Source organism: Lycium ferocissimum, chromosome 6, assembly GCF_029784015.1.
Source record: "Lycium ferocissimum isolate CSIRO_LF1 chromosome 6, AGI_CSIRO_Lferr_CH_V1, whole genome shotgun sequence".
Lineage (NCBI taxonomy): Eukaryota > Viridiplantae > Streptophyta > Magnoliopsida > Solanales > Solanaceae > Lycium > Lycium ferocissimum.
This window is the reverse complement of record NC_081347.1, coordinates 5,736,901-5,751,872: the sequence shown is the minus strand read 5'-3', so window position 1 is coordinate 5,751,872 and position 14,972 is coordinate 5,736,901. Positions and strand designations below refer to the sequence as shown.

At 34.4% G+C, this 14,972-nt stretch overlaps 1 protein-coding gene across 1 annotated transcript; it reads left to right on the top strand.

The window, feature by feature from the left end:
* Positions 1–3,121: 3,121 nt before the first annotated feature.
* Positions 3,122–14,312, top strand: LOC132059076 (phospholipase A(1) LCAT3). Its single transcript, XM_059451561.1, has 11 exons — positions 3,122–3,469; positions 4,415–4,506; positions 7,667–7,794; positions 7,984–8,119; positions 8,425–8,476; positions 9,204–9,304; positions 10,565–10,744; positions 11,619–11,776; positions 11,892–11,946; positions 12,799–12,852; positions 13,880–14,312. Exons 1-11 carry the CDS (start codon positions 3,241–3,243, stop codon positions 14,051–14,053), a joined length of 1,359 nt encoding a protein of 452 aa, XP_059307544.1. The 5' UTR covers positions 3,122–3,240; the 3' UTR covers positions 14,054–14,312.
* Positions 14,313–14,972: the final 660 nt, after the last annotated feature.

The following is a 14,972-nucleotide window of genomic DNA, read 5'->3' as shown; positions in this document are numbered from 1 at the left end:
TAACAAAAAGGAATTAAAAGTAACTCAAAAACCATATTTGAATAAATATTCTTGGAGAGATGTTTTTAAAAAGACTGTGATCACTTTCGGAAGCCTTTTTTTAATCGAAGGTCCTTTATTCTAAGAGCTTTTTCTGAAAATATATCAATAACGTAAACAAAAAAAGGAAAATAAGGTCAAGCAAAAAAAATATAGGAAAGTAATTTTCAATTATTTTTGGGAAAGATTCCATGCAGACACCTAAAAAATTCATTGCAAAACTATAAATTTATAAGGCTTGTTTGTTTTTCTAATTCTCTATAATTAAAGGCAATAACACATACACTGAAAAAAGAAAGAATGTTAAATATTTTTCAAAAATATTGAAATAATTAATTTTGTTGTAAGACTATCTTCTTCATTTTTTCCCTTCTTCTTTATGTAGAATAAATTTAGTTTCTCATTTGAGAGATAATTCTAAAAAAGATTGTACTTTTTTTTGGCTATTATTAAAAGACATTTTATTAATTACCAAAGCAAGCTACATACGAGGAGCAACCTAACCAAACTAGCCCCTCCTTATTTCGGATCCTACAGTGCAACACAATGACCAAAGACAGACTCCAAACACCATCAAACTACAACTAACAAATGAACTCAAACAACATATTGATATCCCTACTCGAAAACATAAACTAATTTTTACACTATGTAGTAGTTCGTCCATGCTCTGAGCCTTGTTTTGGAACACCCTTAAGTTCCTTTCAACCGAGTTCCTTTCAATCCACAAAGTATGAATTACAGCAGCTAAACCAGCCTTCAGAATCATTCCTTTGGCTCTTCTGCCTTTGGTTTGCTGAATCACAAATATTGTACTATCAAAGGTATAGTGAAATGATAAAAATTCTTCACTTTTAATTAAAGATCTCAAATTTTACTAATGAGAACCAAATCCTCTTAACTCTTGAGTCTTGATAAAGTGCACTAAAATTTTGTAATAATTTTTTTACAACATAAATTTAAATTAATTATTATTTTTGATACAAAATGAATGGAAAAAAAAAAAAGAGAAACAAAAAATGCGTAGTTCACACTTGTCATTATTTTATTTTAAGATATATACGAGGTGCTTTCTATTTATCCAAAAAAAAAAAAAAAAAGGGTCCCATTTCCCTGTTCTTTTCCACCTTGTTTCTTACGTATACTCCATTTTTCACGTTATTTTATACTTTCTTGCCAAAGAAAAACTGAATTTGACTAAATTTTGCCAACAAACTTTGACAAAATCCCCAATTTTTTAGCTTTCTCCTTTATGCTTTCTCCTTTATCCAGTACACGTGTGGGTATTAATGACCTTTGCTTTATTTATATGAATATCCATCATTGGTAAGTTTGGTTAGACTTACTAATAATACTAGTCAAGTATTATATAAATTACATACAAATTTAAAAATCACAACAGGGGACCTCAACATCCAAGCCTCGTAACATAATCCTACATCTCTAATCTTTAAAAGTGATGTAACACATATTATAATTTTCTATAACAACGCATGCTTAAATTTTATCATTTTATTCTATACATAAGAACACAAAATAAATGTTAAGACTTTTTTTTGACATATTTTAAAGTTAACCTTAATTTTTCAAAAATTTAAAATCTATGATTGCAAACTCCACTTTTGAATGGAAGAGATAATAACACAACAAAGTAAGCATACAAAAAAAAATTAGTGTTGGGTGTAAAATTTCATATTAATAGCTGAAAAGAAAACTTACATATAAGTTGTATGAAACTTCTTGTGTGAAGTCTCCGGAGAAAATTATGTGGACTTGGTTCAAAACGATCAATATCACACCAAGTTAAGAGGGTAAATCTTACCCGCATAGTGTGTTTATATCAATTCAATAAATGCATGACACATGTTAAGAGCGTGTTGACTTGTTTTAGTCCAACATATAATATTAGAACCAAACGCCAAAACAATTAGACAAATATGAAAATAACGGAGTGATAACAAGGACTCGACTTTAGTATACATCTTTGCTTGCCTACGAGACTATTTACTACCTTAACCTGAAGCAGAAGAGCAAGAATAAAAACAACAAATGCAAAACCATCAATGTGTGTGTTGGATTGGATCCCTCTAATCATAATCAGAACTGATCTCATGTTTGAATGAAAAAGACCTCAGGCACATAACAACTTTTCCTTTAACAATGCGAAATTGAATTACTTGAGAGTGAATATTAAATACCAGATGATTACTGCCTTTAGTCCATTTTACTTTTTGTCCTTACTCAAAGTAGATGGTTCAAAATAGTTGTCATTTTAGAAAATCAAGATTTAACTATAGGTTTTCACTTTTACCCTTACGCAATTAATGTGGTGAAAAAGAGAGCAGTATTAATAATTGCATTGAAAGCCTTATTTTTTTCTTTCCAAAAGTGCTTATATTTCAAAAGTGAGATATTTGACTGTTTTAGGAAAAATAAAATGCTTTTAGGAAATAGAAGATGTTTTTCGAAAAAATAAATAACCTGCCTAAAAGCACTTTTTTAAAAATACACTAGAAGCCTTTTTAAAAGATCAAGAATCAAACACTACTTGCTGTTTAAAAGTATTTTTTAAATTAATTGATTAAATACAAACTGTTTTTTGTCAACAATACTTTTTTGAAAAAAAACACTTTTCAAAATAAACTAATTTTAAAAGCTTGACCAAACACATTAAATTGAGATAAAAGAATATATAAAGATAATTTAGCAAATTATCCTTTTAGTCAATATCTTCTCAAGAGGCATAACAAAAAAATACTATATAATAACAAGTCAAATAGACCGAATGGAATATCTATTATACGTAAACGAATAGTGTCCAATATAGTATAGTACAACTAAAATAGGTAGTCGCCCCACACACCCTATGACTTTCAATTATTACACTGTTCTACACACTTCTTTCAATCAAAACACTTTAGTTGGTCCATCAACTTTACCTCCAAAATAAAAAGGGAAAATGGTCAAAAATATCGTATCCTTCGTTATAAATTTAGATAAAAAATATTATTTTCGTGTTTTCAAATATATTTTCCAATATAATCTAATTTTATGTTTAAACCTATTTAAATTCAAACCAATTAAATTAAAAAAGCATATGAGTTACCTGTAGGACTAGGGAACATTTATGCAATTTCACTTCAACTATCACACCGAAAGCTAAGTAACCGACACTTTTCGGAGCTCCAAACGTAGTTTCAAATGTTCGGAGATTACTGCTGTTGTTTCTTTCCGGGTCGGAGCTCCGACTCAGTTAACGATGTTGTAGCTGATAGAGACCCGGTTTTGTTGGTTTCGGGTCTTGCCGGGTCAATTCTCCATTCTAAGAGCAAGAAACTTGTTGGTTGCGAAACCCGAGTTTGGGTCCGATTACTCCTTGCTGAACTTGAGTTTAAAAAAAAGTTATGGTCCATTTACAATCCTAAAACAGGTAAAAAAAAAAAAAATAGATAGTGTATATTATATGTATATGTTGTATCATGTATGTTATATGTACGTAATATGTATATTTAGTACTACCTCTGTCTCAATTTATGTGGTACAATTTATCTTTTAGTTTGTGCCCAAAAGGAATATCACCTTTCTATGAGTAGAAATAATTTAACTTTATGAGATATTTTACTACTACATAAATATCTAAAGCTTATTTTGGACTATAAATTTCAAAAGTCTTTCTTTTTTCTTAAACTCTATGCGTAGTCAAAAGGTGCAACATAAGTTGGCACGGAGGGAGTATAAACAAGACACTGTGTGCATATTTTGTAAACTAGATGGCTGAACGGTATTTGGCTGTAAGGTTCCCTTTTTTTATTCTGAAAGTTTTATAAGGTAGAATATAGAGTATGATAACAGTGTTTTGCTAATAATTTTAAGTATTTTGGTTCAAAAAAAGTGATTTTGGGTAGTGTTTGGATATCTGAAAAACAAATGATTCTGTGAATAAGTACTCCCTTGGTCTCAAAATAAGTGTTGCTTTAGTTCATTTCGCTCCCATTAAGAAAAACAATAAATGCGAGGTGTAGTCAACTAAGATATCCCTATTTATAGATGTTTCTTGAGAACTGAGCGCTATTAAGAAGAAATAATTCTTTAATATAAGGGTAGAGTTGGAAACAATTACTATTATTTGTCTTGAGTTCCTAAAGCGACAATTATTTTGGGACAATTTTTCTTTTTTCATTGCTAAAGCATACTTATTTTGGGATGGAGGGAGTAACATGAGTGATTTTCCTACTTGTGATGGAAACGGGTTTGACTCAATTTGTAAATAATCAAACACTGGAAGATTTTGTAGATTATGGTTTAAAGTTTTCATTTTTTCAAGTTCTTGGGTAAATTATTTATGTTATTGTTGGTTTTGGTGTGAAATTTTCAGGGTATACAGAGGCATTGGATGATAGCACAGAAATAGTAGTGCCACAAGATGATTATGGACTATATGCCATTGACATTTTGGATCCTTCAGTGGTATGTTTTGCATCATCAAGTGGTCACAAATGTATATGTATGTGCTTTAGTATCACGTTTTATCAAAAATTTCTTTTTGTAGTTTAGTTAGGACCTAGGTACAGATTTGTATGGGGAGAATATGTAATCTTGAGAATAGTTATAGCACTTATATATATAGATATATATATATATATATATATATATATATATATATATATATATATAGATATATATAGAAGCTAAATAATTACTTGAGTACACAGTACACCTAAGTGGAAAGTAAAATTCCTTGTCCCCAAAAAAGATTGTAATAAATGAAACTGAAATGTGAGTATGGGTGTGTCTGGTATGAAGGAATATGTTCTCCACGGAAAATGTTTTTCTAAAAATAAGTGGTTTTCTTACTTATTGTGTTTGGTAACACGTAACAACAACAACAACAAACCTAGTGTAATCCCACAAGTGGGGTCTGGGGTGTGTTGAAAGGTGAGGAGGAGACAATTAATGTGGAATGCTACTTATGGAACTTGTTTATCCTACTTCCATTAGGGAAGTCATTTTCCTCATTTTTAAGTTATTTGGTTTCCTATAGAAAATGATTTCCAAAAAATTTAACCAACCAAACATAGGAAAATTGAAAAATATTTTCCAAAAAATGTTTCATCCTTAACAAACACACCCTATGTGAGTAAAATGAATTTCAAGATTACCATTCTGGATCTAATAATTTCCTTTAAAGAAGAAATCACTGGATTATACATTTGATACAGGCAGTAGCAGAGCTAATAGGGGCAAGTAGAGGCAGCAACCCCTAGTTTTCCAGTTTCTGTATCAATAAAGTTCTTGAAGTTTTCAAAGAAAATAAATTGATAAATTTGTTTGGCTAATTGTAGAAATTAGTTTCTATCCTTTCCGACAAAACTCCCACTCTCTTTTGTCTCAGATATTGGCTCTGGGCCACTGGTTTCATTTCAGAAGTTGTCTGTACCTCACATCAAGATCTTTTATGAAAGAAAATTGGTCAATTAATAGCAAACTATTTGCTGAATACATCTACCAAAAGAAATGATTGAAATAAAGGTTTAATAAACAGGCTTTGTTTTCCAATGAGAAAAGTCTCTGAAAATGAGCTTTATTTAGATTGTGATCCATTTTCAGTTACTTTTGGAAACTCTTACACTTTCAAGAACAAAATTACACTTGTGAATTCGTACTCGACACAACTGTACTAAAAAAGTAGTAATAATGGAGGTCTCAGGTTCGAAACCCCCCGCCTACGAGAGCAGGGGATTTGCCTTCTGGGTCGAGCTCGTCGCACGGGGCTTGCCTAGTGCGGGTTATCTCTCCCGTGTGGTTTGCGAGCTATTGCATAGAAGCGAGCCTTTCCCTGTGTGCACCCGAAAGGTAGCGGCTGCGGGTTCCCTTGTCATCAAAATAATAATAATAATTAAAAAAAAGGGCAGCCCGGTGCAGTAACCTCCTGCTATGCGCGGGGAAGGGCCGGACCATACGGGTCTATTATATGCAGTCTTACCCTGCATTTCTGCAAAAGGCTATTTTCGCGGCTCGAACCTGTGACCTCATGGTCACATGGCAGCAAGTTTACTAGTTACGCCAAGGCTCCCCTTCCAACAATAACAATAATAACAACAATAATAACGAAAGGAAGAACAAAAGAAAAGAGCAAATGTTATTGCCTGGTCATCTGGTTAAGGAAGAAATGAGATTGTTAGTACTCATGCAGCTAGAACGTTAAGGTATTTGTTCTCTGTGATAAGTTTTTTTTTCATAGACACTGCTGTCGGACGAACCATTTGTTGGTTGATTAAACAAAGTTTTAAGTGATTATTGTCATCAGAGTGACGATGAAATTAGCTAACTAGGCATGCAACATGGATGATGAATACTTAGTTACCTTTATCTCATAAAAAAAACAAACATGGATGATGAATAGTGAGAATTAACCCGCAAGGGTGGCTCAGTTGGTTGAGCATGAGGCTTTCATAATGGAGGTCTAAGGTTCGAAACCCCTTGCCTACGACAGCAGGGGATTTGCCTTCTGGGTCGAGCTCGTCGCACGGGGCTTGCTAGTGCGGGTTACCTCTCCTGTGTGGTTTGCGAGCTATTGCACTGGAGCTGGGTTTACCCTGTGCGCACCCGAAGGGTAGCTGCTGCAGGTTCCCATGTCATAACAAAAAAAAATAGTGAGAATTACTCGCTTGCATAATTGAGGACATATTGAAGTTCTTTGACTTTTTTTTTTTTTTGATGAAATAAGATGTTGTATTAGGAAGGCATCAAGTAGATGCAAGTTAAATACACAAAAGAATCATGGTTAACTCCTGAGAACAAAAACTTCAATTCTAAATCAGGGAGTTAACCAGAAAGCAAAAATATGGTCTCTAAGCCATATTGATGGAGCTAATGAAGTCTAAAAGGGATAATATGTCATTTACAGGGGATAGATTGCTCCAACTGAAAAAATTAAAAAGACAGAAAGATTTTAAACTACTGTTTGGAGTTGAGATACCATCAAAACATCTGCGATTCCTTTCCTTCCAAATACTCCAAAAGATACTTGCAGGAATCATCTGCCAGGTCTTCTTGATGGAACTATCAACTTCTTTTAGGTTCCAACTTTCCACTGCTTCTTTGACATTCTGAGGAATAGACCAGTTGATACCAGATATTGAGATGAACATATTCCATAGAGTTGCTGCCTCTGGACAGTGTAGGAACAAATGATTCACTGTCTCCAAACTATTGTGACACATGTAGCATCTGTTAACTAGCTCAAACTTCCTCCTATTTAAGTTGTCCACTGTAAGGATAGCATTTCTGAGGGTAGTCCAGGTGAAACACTTAATCTTAGGAGGCAGTCTAGTCTTCCAAAGTAATTTCCAGGGCCAGAGGTCTATCCTATCATTAGAAGAGCATAATTTGTTGTAGCCTTCCTTCACTGTGTAGATACCTTTTTCAGATCTGCCCCTTCTTTGAATTTTGAAATAATACTAGTTAGTATTACCTATCAAATAGATAATACTGGTTAGTCTCATCTATTATACTCTATATGGCCTGCGAAAAGTAAATATATTTTCTCGTCTTTTGTGTCTTTTCCTTTTCTGGAGTACTTTTTTTAATGAGATCATAATCTCTTCTACTGTTGTTTGATTTCCAGATGGTGAAGTGTGTACACTTGAGCGGTGTATACCATTTTCATGAAATGATTGATATGCTTGTCGAATGTGGATATAAAAAGGGGACTACGTTATTCGGTTTTGGTTACGACTTCCGCCAAAGCAATAGGTATTATTTTAACCGCTGAAATTTCCATTGCCACTATGCCATATCGCACTGTATTATAGCTTACTATTCGACAAGTTGGTTGATTGTGATGGTAGCAAATATGAGAAGTTAAGTTCTGTTTTAACTTAGTTGATTCTTTTGCTGAAACTATCATCGCACTTAAGGGACCTGGTTAGCATATGGTTGCAGGATTGACAAGGCAATGAATGACCTGAAATCAAAGCTGGCTGCAGCTTATAAAGCTTCTGGGGGAAGAAAAGTCGATATTATTTCGCACTCCATGGGTGGATTGTTAATCAAATGTTTCATTTCTCTTTATAGTGATGTAAGTGCAATATCTTTAGACTCATTCAGTTGCAAATCACCTAGAGCATTTGATCAAGTTATATTAATCAAAAGAAGATAAAGTCTGATGTGTCATAAGTGGCGTGCACAAGGGGGTCGGTTTGGCCTGTTGTTTCTGTTTGTCACTTATGTTTCTCCAATTTAAGATAATGTCTTCCTATTTGTTGTGCTCATTTATCTTTTCTATTTTGCTTTCCCGTCTCCTTCATTCCTGCCTAGCTTCTTGATTTGGATTTGTCACTCTTCCGTGATTGGCATCGCTAAATGCAAACAATTACCTTTCAGGTATTTTCCAAGTATGTGAAGAAGTGGATTGCCATTGCCTCTCCCTTTCAAGGTAACTTTTCTTTCCTTCTCTTTACAACTTTTTGCAGACGTCCATTTTAAATTGCTAGGATACTAGCTAAGATATCCTTCTTGCCAATATGGGGTTGCATAGATAATGCAGATAGTGATATAAAATTGATTATCAAATTTTAGCACCACCTCCCCTTCAACCAAAAAAAAAAAAAAAAAAAAAAAAGAAGAAGAAGAATTAGATGATCAGTGTAACTAGAGAAGGCCAGGCAGCATCAGAAGCTTATCTTTTGGTGGTGAAGGCACCAGTTCAAAAGTATAAGAAAGAACCAATAACTAACTGGTAATAATTGAAATGAATGCAATCTAAATCTGTAGCTTCTAGTTCTGATTCTGAATCATTGTCAAAGAAAAAATTGTTTGTAAATAGTAATACTGTCACATATAATTGGAGGGTGGGGCCACAACTATGTATTGCATTGTTGTTTCAAAAAGATATGCTGCCTACATAAAACTGTAGTATGAGCAGTGAGGGAGAGGCCATGGTCCTGCCCACTTTTTTGCCCCTACCCACACTAAAAGAGAAGAGAACCTAATTGTGCTTGGGAGGGGGAGGGGCAGCTTTATGTAGAAAATGTTCCTATGAAATTGTTCTCCAAAGAGCCTTTACCTGGGCTACAATTCATACTCTTTGAGAAATGTCCCTGGACCTTGAGATTGCGAGTTACATGTGTGCAGAATGCTAATTGTTCATCTCTGGTAAACAGGTGCTCCTGGATGCATTAATGATTCTCTCTTAACTGGAGTGCAGTTCGTTGATGGATTTGAAAGCAACTTTTTCGTGTCAAGGTGGACCATGCATCAATTGGTAAGCCTCTCTTGGTCAAACTTTTGCTAGAGCCCCCATTAATAACTTCTATAGAAAAACAAAGCTTAACTTTACGAATAGCTCCATATTTGTCATTTGGCTGGAAAACATGCCTTGATGATGAATTTAATCTACTTGCCTCCTTATTTACTGAAGATGAGACTTTTCCGTCTGGTGAAGCTAATAGATATAGATTACGCTAGATGCATGTCTAACTTCATATGCATCATCCTGTACATAGATCTACTTCGGCGTTTTTAATTATTATATTTTTTTAATCTTATCTTCAATGGCCCTATACAACAACAACAACAACCCAGTGAAATCCCACAACGTGGGGTCTGGGGAGGGTAGAGTGTACGCAGACCTTACTCCTACCAAGGTAGGACGGTACATTTCCGAAAGACCCTCGGCTCAATAGAAAGCATAAAAAGAGGTCAGATAAGGCCAAGAAATTCAAAGTGATATGGAAATGAAAATAACGAAAGCGACTAAGCCATGATGAAGCAGTTTGCAAAGGGCAGTAGCTATCACAGATAAAATAAGATAATCAAAGTACAGGAAATAAAAGATAGTAGCAGAAATCAAAGCACAAGAACTTATATCGCGATAATGCGACTACTAATATGAAAGGATAAACGATACTATCTATTAGCCTTCTACCCTAATCTGAGTCCTCCATACCCTCCTATCTAAGGTCATGTCCTCGGTAAGCTGTAACTGCCTAAGTTACAAGAACTTTTGGCAAAGCCTAGCACTACACTGAACTTGCACTCCAAGTACTCTGTCTTGGTCCTACTCAGCTTGAACCCTTTAGACTTCAGAGTCTATCTCCAACCCTCCAGCTTAGCGTTAACTCTGCTACGAGTCTCGTCATCTTCAATGGCCCTATATAGTTAATAAAATATATTTGAAGAAAATTTTCGGAAAACTGAATGTTCAAAGTGTAGTGCTAGGCTTTGCCAAAAGTTTTTAACCTTACTGATACATCTTTCAAATCTGGAAATGTCGTTTGATTGGGGATGACTGTTCTTTCCCCTGTTTGTTCTTGTATCTTATTTTTTTTGTAATACTCACGGGCACATAAAAGAATATTTTTTAGTTTTTTTAAGGATATGGTTTCTGTCACTGCTGCAAATAATTGTCTGTTTGTCTATCTTCTCATCCTTAAGATGCCGACTAGAGTCATAGTTCCATTTTTGTCTTTAGAGTTCTCCTAATATGACATTTGATTTACGCCCAAGTTTAATCTTTTGCAAGTTGGTTGAGTGCCCGTCGATCTACGAGATGTTGCCAAATCCTGATTTCAAGTGGGAAAAGCAACCTGAAATTTTGGTGTGGAGGAAGAAATCTAAGGATGGGAATACAGTGGCTGAATTAGAACGTTATGATGCTAGCACAAGTGTGACTCTCTTTAAGGAAGCGTTGAAGAGCAATGAGGTATATCTCCAAGCTATCTTTAGCCACTAGAATAATTAACTTCATATTACGAGTTTTAAGTTTCATGTTTCTACATCTCCCCAGCTCGCCGATTAGCTGTTAAAATGAGAAGGCTTGATGCTTTTTGAGAAAGCATTTCGTGATCTCATGCATGTTTGAACTAGTCAAAGCCAAAGTAATGAGGCTTTAGTAAAATACGTGTAACATTTTGTCTGGAGCAGCTTCCCCAATGCTGCTGAGAAGTGCCACTTGGACGAATTGTACTTTTAGGTGAATAAATATAATCCGACCAAACGCAAGTGTCTTAACTGCTGCATACTCACTTCACTACTAGGTGCGGTTATAACTAACCAAAATATGCTCTGTGCTGTAATACTTCATATTGTTTGTATAACACTTTGAATACCATGAGGTTCTCCTTGCATGCCTTGTATCAAATACTCGCTAAGCTCACTGTTATGAGACAAAGGCTGGCAGGGCTTAGAGGTTAGGATTAAAGTTGACTTATCCGTTTTCTATTTGTCTTGTTAAAGGACAAGATGAAATTGTTCTACTCACTTTTCTGTAAAAAGTTGCTTTGGCACCAATTTAAAGAATGAACATGCTCTATGCATTTGAAATTTAGAAACTTGTGGGTGATATATCTGTCATCATCTTTAGAAGTGCAGCAACCATTTAAGGATGGCCAAAAATAGAACATTCATCTCATACATAAGATAGATGGAATTTGTTATTATTACCTTTTGAGTTTGTCAGTGGTCATTATTGGTTTTGGATGATACTGTTTACAACCCGTTTCTCTTATGCATATCTATGACTAGAATGCAGTGCCATAGCAAGTGATTGTTTATTTTTCCTTTTCCGTGAATTGCAGCTCAACTTAAATGGTAAAACAGTGGCTCTACCTTTCAACTTATCAATTCTTGATTGGGCAGCTAGTACTCGCAAAATTTTAAATGATGCTCAATTGCCGAAAGGAATTCCTTTCTATAGCATCTATGGGACATCCTTTGATACACCTTTTGATGTTTGGTACGTAACTGCATCTTATCATCTTATCGTACAATAGGACAAGGTAGTTGATAACAGGTTCGTACCTTGTCTTTAAGGTTCTGCACTGTTTGATGTGTATGTGTTTCTGTTGTAGTTACGGTTCAAAAGCTTCTCCAATCGAGGACCTAACGGATTGCTGCCATACAATGGTAACTAACTTCATTTCTTTTTCCTTGCGAGTAAGAGTGATATTATGACGTTCCAACTCTTCTGCATTTTTTTTGGGTTTCTGTTTGCTATCAAGGGATCAACAAAACTATAATACATCTGGAATCACCTTTTTATTACACTATACGTGTATGAGATAACAATACATGCATTCATAATCAAAATTTTCAATAACAAACTAACTGTACGGCGCAGACCCCTACCAGTTCATTAAATATAAGATAAGAGTTTCATTAGGTATGGACTCTCCGTTAGAACTGACTTTGATTACATAAATTATTTCCCCTTTATAATAAGAAAGTTACTTCCTACATAAATTCTGGAAAAAGGATAATGCATATTGTCAAGATTCATAAGGCCTTTTGCTTTCTGAGGTAGATTGGTACGATTATGATAATTTTGTGGCGCATGTAATAGTTGACCCTATCTTGCAAGAGAACCTGCGAATAAAGATGTGGTGCATGTAATCATTGACCACGTTTAGCAAACGAACCTGCAAACACATATGCTTCCCTAAGACAATGTTTGTATTATTTTTCCAATTGTTTGAATAGATTTCCTCCAAAGATGTAAGTCCACACCTTGAGGAGGATAGTACGTTTTTTTCCAGAGGCATCATCAGTGACATGCGATAATTGTTGTGGTCACTCACGAGGATTTAAACAATGACCTTTTCAATCTTATTTAGGGTGCGGTAGGGGAGTATCGACTAATGTGTGAAATGTGCATGTGGCTGAAATTTGTTCTATATTTAGAGATTACAGGTCTTTATTGTTATATAATGCTTTCTGAAGCTTTTCTACTTACTATTACCTATTCCCATTTTATTCTAGCCTCAATACTCCTACGTGGATGGTGATGGAACTGTTCCAGCTGAATCAGCCATGGTATTATTCTTCACTTCTCTATTTTGTTTCTTACTCTTCTTTTAATATTATAAGATTAACGGTATCTTGGCCGGTGGGTGAAAAGCAAGTACACCGTGGAATTAGTCGAGGTGTGCGCAAGCTGGCCCGGACACCACGGATATTAATTTTTTTAAATGATATCTTGGTACCCAAGCTGGCCCGGACACCACGGATATTAATTTTTTTAAATGATATCTTGGTACCTGTAAGTAGACAGAATCTGATACTAATAAATTAAAAGAAAAAAGATCTTCGTCCAAAAAAGAAAAAAATAACTTCGTCAAAAAAGAAAAAGAAAAATAGCAGTATTAATTTTTCTGTGGTGACATTGGAATGAAGTAAAATGACAGCTTGTATATATTATGGTTGACTTCATGACTATGAACATTGGATAGGTACTTGTGAAATTCAGTCTTATATGTAACAATTTAATATGATACAATGCTATTACCTTCATCTTCTGCTTTTGCGTCCCTGCCGAATGACTATTTGCTTCTTATTACCTCAAGTGGTAGATTTTACCTTCTCCAAGAATTCAACAGATATGAACTAATACTTCACGTTATGTTGATCTTGATGTGACCTTTTTCTTTGACTAACTACTTCATTGTTTCATTCACTCTCTGTTTTACGTTTTCATTTGATGAAACCAATTAGAGATTAGGGAAATTGTTTACCACTGTATAACTGACTTGAACTCAAAACAGAGAGATGACTGTACATTGTGATTGATACCAGTGAGTCGAGATTGGAGGTAGTAATATCGGATACTAAAATAGCTCTTCAAGAAATGTGGTAAAATCATTTATGTTAATTCACTTGTTTATCTTATTAAAATAAAGTGCCAATGTAAAAATTTTGGTTTTCCGTTGAAACTGAATCTTATTTTTGTGGAGAGCATCGGATAACTCCACTAGGCTAGAAATTTCCATGTACGAAGATCAGCGTCTATGGTGATGCTATTGACAAGTACTCAATTGTTGACCCTCTGCTGATAATTCTGCAGGCTGATAATTTTGAAGCAGTGGAAAGAGTAGGAGTTCAGGCTGGTCACAGGGAACTATTAAGAGATGAGACAGTTTTCGAGCTTATCAAGATGTGGCTTGGCGTATCCAATAAACAGAAGGTGCATTCCAGGACCTCTAGGGTGATGGACCTTTATTCTGGTCAAAACTTGTAAACACAATGTTTTACTCATTCTTAGAGCATGTTCCGTATTTCTTGTCTCTCATTTTTAATTTATCATAGTTAATAAGTATATACACGTACATTCTTCGAGAATGTAGAAAATAGCTTCTGCATGAATCATCGTTTATAGTAGCAATATGTATTAGGCAGTCCAGAAAATTCGAAAAATCGAGCCGACACTTGCTGTAAGAATAACGTTATTAGTGTATATATACACAAAAATCCAGATGTTTTATCTTTCTTTTCCTTTACTTTCTTTTCTTATCAATTATTTGTTTCATCAAAGAGTACTTTTATCTGCCTATAGTTTTGTAGAATTTGAGAATGTAGCCTCTTAATGAGCTTGCTTTATTAGAACTTGAGGCTCTTGCTATCTTGTTGAAGTAATGTCCAGGCTCAAATTTTTGTCCATATTTTCAATTTTCTTTTGGCTTGCTGATGGCATTTAGTTACTTTTTTCTTGCCTCCAATATTAATTTTGTCTATCGTCTCTTTTTTGCCTGTAACAATCCAAAGAGACAGAGAACCATTAGGCACTATAAAAAAGTTTCTCGCAAGTCCCTTGTCATTATATTTATTGTTGATTGTTTTCGACTGACTAATTCATAGTAATCTGATACAGGTTTATTTTTAACACTCGCAAGTACATAATCTCATAAATAACGTTTGTTTACAGATTACAATCCAGGTCATTGAATATCATAACCAAAAAAAAAAAAAAAAAAAAAAAAAAAAAAAAAAAAAAAAAAAAAAAGAGAGAGAGAGAGACCGAAAAGAAGAAAATAAGATTTTAGAAAGTACGATTAGGAGAAAAAATAGTATGAGTCATGAAACCAACTAGAGGTCAATAAATATCATACCCTTAAAAAGGAGAGAGAAAGGAAGAAAAATAAGACGTTAGAAAGAACGAC